Here is a 6,460-nt window from a genome sequence, read left to right as displayed (position 1 = left end):
TTTTCTATAATTTAATAGAATAATAATACAATAAAGTTTGCATTGATTTAATATACGAGCAGTTATTTTTAACAGTACATATTGTTGTAAATTGGATACACAGTCACTTTCCTGGTCATAATAACTTAAAAATACATGATGAAGTACACTGCATCATTCAAATAAAAACAAAAGAAAGATCAGCAGCTACAACAAAAGAAAAGGTCTTAAAATTCTGAACATGCAATAAACTTTAAAACAGCAAGATATTGTTCTTCTCATTTCAACTAAAGCAATTCATTCATGTTAAAAAAGCCACTAACAGCAAAATTATTCCCCTAGCTACCATCAAAAAATCACACAACAATTAATTCCCTAATAATCATCTAAAGCTAATTCAACATCCACCCATTACAAAATTATCAATCAATCTCCCAAAACTAAAGAATAATTAATCAAGAAAACTTGTTAGTTTTCACACCTTTTTCCAAGATGATCATCACCATCATCCTATCTTCATCAAAATTCTTGAAATTAAAAGAAAATTAATTTTTATTAATTTCTCACCTAGACCTCATCAAGAAAATGCTTAATTCTTGTTGACCCAAACACCCATCAGGATTAATCAAATGAAAAGACTCAGAGTCTGGCCCACCAACAATACATTCATAACTAGCTCTCATATATATCAACTCTGAAGCTTGGTCAACGTTTGAGTCAAACCCAAAAGATGGTATAACACCAGCACCAACAGTTGTTGATTGAATTGACTTCAACATTAACCTGATATTTTCACTTGCTTTTTTCCGTACAGCAAACCCTAATTTCCTTCCATTACAAAACATATTCCAAACGGGTACGGATCGAAGTGGGCATGATCCAAGATCCGAGTCATGATGATCATTTGTAACATGACATTCAAGTGCTAAACGAACTAACCCAAATCGCATTTCTTGAACTAGGGTTTGTGTTGGGATTGAAAGTTGTAATAATAATGATGGTTTTGTTTTGAGACGATCATGTTGAACGGCGAACCACACGTGGCCGCGACGGTGGCCGAAGATTGTTCCGATTACCATGGTTTTGGATGAACGCGGTGGTGCGGTTGAATTCGGTTGTAGAAATGGTGAAGAGGAACTGTAATCGGAATCTTGATCTTGATCTTGATGTTTGTGGTTATTGGGTGACGTCAGGATTTGTTGTTGGGTTGTGGATGAGTTGTTGTTATTGATGATGATGACGTCATCACGGAGAGAAGTGCTGAGGCGTTTCTTGGTGGTGGTACCGGTGGTTGTATGGTGGTTTGTGGTGGTGGAGGAGGTGAAACATGGGAGGAATACTCGACGGAGGGAGTCGATTTTTGTCATATTTTGGAGAGAAAATGAATGATTTTTTTTTTTTTTTTTTTTTTTTTTTTTTTTTTTTTTTTTTTTTTTTTATATTTTTGGTTATTGAAGTTTGGATAGGGATGGATGGATATGCCTCAAGAATAAAAGGGATGGAAGTATGTGCATATATATAGGCGGGAATGTATGTTTTTGAAGTATATTTATTTTATTTTTATATTTAATTTTTAATTTAATTTATTTATATTATTAAAAATAGATGTGAATGTAAAGATTAAAGAAAGAATGTGAACATCATGATTTTAGAAAAAGACCGTTAGACCATATATAACCCTGCCTGTGTCGTCACTGGCAGATTATCCACTTTTTGGCTAAAAAGTGCAATCTTCCTCTGACGTGGCAGTGTCACCCTCTGACACCAAAATAACCCTGACGCCCCTCCAGTGTCAAATAGATCCCACCAGTTTTATTTTTTCTTTTTCTTTTTTATTTTATTATGCATAAAAATTATATTACATATAATTAAAAAACATATAAAAATTAACCATTACATAAAAAATTAACCATTACATAAAATTTAACCATTACATAAATTATTGAGTTTGATGTGTTAAAAATGATAGGTTTTGATGGGTTTATATAGAAAAGAATATAAATAATTCAAATAAACAAAACAAAACAAAAATCATTTGAATGAAAGTGTTAAAATGAGAGAAAAAATTGAGTTTGATGTGTTAAAAATGATAGGTTTTGATGGTTATATATAAAAGAAAATAAATAATTTAAATAAATAAAAAAAACAAAAACAAAAAAAAAATATTTGAATGAAAGTGTTAAAATGAGAGAAAATATTGAGTTTGATGGGTTAAAAATGATGGGTTTTGATGTGTTTATATAGAAAAGAATATAAATAATTTAAATAAAAAAAACAAAAATAAAATTAAAATCATTAAAATACGTGGACCAATCAGAAACCCTGACGCATTTTTTTTCGTGAAAAAGTTGACTGACGCCCCTCCCGCGTCAGCCGTAACGCCCCACTAGGGGCGTTAGGGGGCGTCACCCACTGTCAGCGCGTCTGACGGGACCCCTCTGACGCCGCGTTAAAAATGGTCTTAGGATTACATAGTATAGAAATACGGAGTACGTAGTTTACTAGTTTATGAAGTTTTTTATATTTATTTTTTTTCGATGTAAGAATAATTTTTTGGGAAATAGAAAACACTTTGAAAGAAAGACTTAAAGCTTTTTTTTTTTTTTTTTTTTTTTGTAAAAAAAAATAAATGGAAGTACAATATCCGGATTTTAAGAATTACATTAATGCACACGAAGGTTGTTAAACGTGCTCGAGAGAAATGACTATCGTTATTCAAAGATACATAGTTAATATGACATTGTGTCTGACTTTTGTGTTGGTATTCGAGGAAAATGGAAATCATCCGGGGCTGAGTTCAATATCGTTAATGTCTACGGGCCCCATGACGATGCAAACAAACAAAAGATGTGGGATTTTCTCTACAACATCATTTCAAATAATGATAGTCATGCTTGGGTCATTTGTGGTGACTTTAACGAAGTTAGAAGTGAAGACGAGAGGTTGAATTCTCAATATCTAGAGTATAGGGCAAAAAGGTTCAATGAATTTATCGAAAAATCCAACTTGTTAGATGTCCCTCTTGGTGGAAGAATTTTTACTCGTATAAGTGATGATGGTCTCAAATTTAGCAAGCTTGATCGCTTCCTCATTAATGATGCTTTTCAATCTCTTTGGTGTTGTATTGTTGCCGTGGCTCTTGAAAGAAAACAGTCTGATCATTGTCCCATTATTTTGAAAGATGATGGAAAAATTTTCGGGCCAAAACCGATAAAAGTCTTTGATGATTGGCTCGAGATTGATGGTATTGATCAAACTATTAAGGATGTGTGGGCGAAGGATGATGGGGGTGGTAGTAGAAAAGATTGTTGTTTGAGAAACAAGTTGAAGAAAACAAAACTTGCGATTAAAGCAAAAAATCCTTGTAAAGTTTGGAAATCTAGAGGGGGAAATCGAGATGTATAAGAGTATTGCAAATAGTCTTGAACAAAAAGCGGAATTACGTCTAATCGATGAGAATGAACGGAAGCAATGGTTAGAAGCAAGAAAAGAATGGTTCCAAAGAGAAAAAACCAAGTCCAACATGTTAAAACAAAAAGCAAGGGTTAGGTGGATTCTTGAGGGTGATGAAAATACAAAATACTTCCATAGAATTATTCGAAGAGGTTATAACAAGAGCAACATACGCGGGCTTTCAATTGATGGTGTTTGGTGTGAGAATCCCGATGATATTAAGGAAGCGGCGTTTAATCACTTTAAAAAGATTTTTGAGGAATGTAGGGTTCCTAGACCTAGTCTTGCGAATCTTGATTATCCATCTCTATCGCTCAGTGAAGCTCAAAGTTTAGAAGTTCCCTTTAGTGAATCGGAAATTTTAGATGCTATCAATGAGTGTGGTAGTGATAAAGCTCCGGGTCCGGATGGTTTTAACCTTAGATTTTTCAAGAAATTTTGGGGTACCAACAAAGATGATGTCATTAGTGCTATTCAATGGTTTTGGGATACGGGTGAGTTGTCTCGGGGTTGTAATTCGTCATTCGTTACGTTGGTCCTAAAAAAGTGTGACCCGCTTACTCTTAGCGATTACCGTCCTATTAGCCTTATCGGAAGCTTTTATAAAATTCTTGCAAAAATTCTTTCCAATAGACTTAAGAAAGTTATCCCAAGGCTAATTGGTTCGGAACAAAGTGCGTTCTTGAAAGAACGATATATTCTAGATGGAGTATTAGTGGCAAATGAATCTCTTTGTTTCATGAAATCGAATAAGAAAAAAGGAATCATCTTCAAAGCAGACTTCGAAAAGGCTTTTGATAGCCTTAATTGGGACTTTCTCATGGAAGTCATGGGTTGTATGGGTTTTGGCTCAAAATGGTGCCAATGGATCTCTTCTTGCTTATCTTCGGCTAGAATTTCAATCCTCGTTAATGGCTCTCCCACTCGGGAATTCCCCATTGGCCGAGGTGTCCGACAAGGTGACCCTCTTTCACCTTTTCTTTTTATCTTAGCCACGGAAGGTCTTAATATTCTCACAAAAGCCACGGTTGATCGAGGTCTTTTTAAGGGGGTTGACATTGGAAATGATAAGATTTTGGTGTCCCACTTGCAATTTGCGGATGATACGATGTTTTTAGGTGAATGGTCTAGTGCAAATGCCCGCAACCTCCTTAATATTTTAAAATGTTTCGAATTATCATCGGGATTGAAAGTAAATTTTTGAAAAAGTTGTCTTTATGGTGTGGGAGTGGACCATAATGAAGTTGTTAGGTTAGCCAATCGCATGGGTTGTCAAGCCGGTAAATTCCCCTTTATTTACCTTGGTTTGCCTATTGGTGCTAGTATGAAGAAACTTTGTGATTGGAATCCGGTGATAGAAAAATTTAAAAAAAGACTTTCGGATTGGAAAATGCGAACATTGTCTTATGGTGGAAGATTAGTCCTTTTAAAATCGGTTCTTAATAGCCTTCCTTTATATTACTTCGCGCTTTTTCGGGCTCCTCCTTGTGTGCTAAAAATATTAAAGAGTGTGAGACGTTCATTTTTTTGGGGCGGGGACAATTCGGGTCCTAAAATCAATTGGGTTAAATGGGAACACACTTGTTCTTCATATCGGGAGGGGGGGTTGAATATTGGCTCATTAAAAGCCAAAAACTTGGCTCTTTTGGGCAAGTGGTGGTGGAGGTTTAAAACCGAAACCGACTCATTGTGGTCAAAAGTGATTCGTAGTATCTATGGAATTGACGGTTGTTTGGGGTCGGATAGAGGGCTTGCTCACCGTTCGATTTCAAGTACTTGGTATAACATCGTTTGTGCAGGAAATTCTATTGAAGAGTTACAAGTCCCTTTTAAAAGTTCGTTCACAAAATCGGTTGGTAATGGTGGATCTACATCATTTTGGAATGAAGTGTGGTGCGGTTCGGATTCTTTCAGAAATATCTTTCCTATATTATTCAAGTTGGAGACTAACAAGGAAGCTTTGATCAGTGAGCGGATTGGTCCCCTAGAAGTCAATGTTGCAAATCAGAATGTTGTCTCTAATGCAGGTAGCCCGGCTTCACCAAATTCTGGTCGCGGTTTTGATACTGTTTCTGCAGGTTCTGATCAACCTGTTGGCCCTTCTGTTGCTATGCGGTCTGGCCCATCTGCTGGTCAGTTTCAGTTTCATTGGGCATGGGTGCGTGTCCCATCTGGGCGTACAGGGGGGGAGTTGCTGGAATTAATTAATCTTCTTCGTAGCATCTCCTTGGATTTTAGCGTTCGTGATTCGTGGAAATGGTCCATATCTTCTAATGGTTTGTTTGAGGTTAAAAAATTATCTTCTCTTATTGATGATAAACTTTTAAATTATGGAAATGTTAGTTCGTGTGAAACTTTGAGAAATAAACTCGTCCTTAAAAAAGTCGAAGTCTTTGTATGGAGAGCTTTATCGAAAAGAATTTCAGTCCGTGTTGAATTAGATAAAAGGGTATTGACCTTCATAGTGTTCGTTGTCCGGTTTGTGATGAGGATGTGGAGTCGGTGGATCATTTTCTATATAGGTGCAAATTCTCGGTTGATATTTGGACTCGTATCTTTAAGTGGTGGAATTTTGTTAACCTCTCAAATTTAAATGAAAGCGATTATCTCCGAGGTCAATCTTCGCGTTCCATGTCTCCTTTCGGGAAATATCTTTGGCAAGCCGTGGAGTGGGTTTGTGTGTATCTTTTGTGGAAGAATCGTAATGCTACGGTGTTCAATAACAAAGGAAGGCTTGCTCCGGTTCTTTTCAATGATATTCAAGTTAAATACTTCGAGTGGATCTCGGGTCGCCTAAAAGGAAAAGATAGAAATATTGATTGGTTGAATTGGCTTTCGAATCCCCATATTTTTCTAGATAGATAATTAGTTTCTTTGTTGGGTTGCATTCTTTGCTTCCCCCAGTTGTTGTGTTTATTTTTTTTGTTTTGCCTCGGTCCCCATTGTTTGGCCGAGTGCTTCTTGCTGTTCTATGTGTGTTTCGTTTTTATTATCATCTTGCTTTTCAAAAAAAATATGACATTGTTGT

The 6,460-nt window shown here is 35.9% G+C and overlaps 1 protein-coding gene across 1 annotated transcript; it reads right to left on the bottom strand.

Annotated features, from left to right (window-relative positions):
• Nucleotides 1-542: 542 nt before the first annotated feature.
• On the bottom strand, nt 543-1,346 carry LOC139877383 (protein MIZU-KUSSEI 1). Its single transcript, XM_071864807.1, has one exon. The coding sequence runs from the start codon at nt 1,344-1,346 to the stop codon at nt 543-545; it is 804 nt and encodes a 267-aa protein (XP_071720908.1).
• Between the last annotated feature and the right edge of the window lie 5,114 nt (nt 1,347-6,460).

Source organism: Rutidosis leptorrhynchoides, chromosome 1 (genome assembly GCF_046630445.1).
Source record: "Rutidosis leptorrhynchoides isolate AG116_Rl617_1_P2 chromosome 1, CSIRO_AGI_Rlap_v1, whole genome shotgun sequence".
NCBI lineage: Eukaryota > Viridiplantae > Streptophyta > Magnoliopsida > Asterales > Asteraceae > Rutidosis > Rutidosis leptorrhynchoides.
The sequence above is the reverse complement of the archived record's forward strand: the minus strand, read 5'-3'. Positions and strand labels throughout refer to the sequence as shown.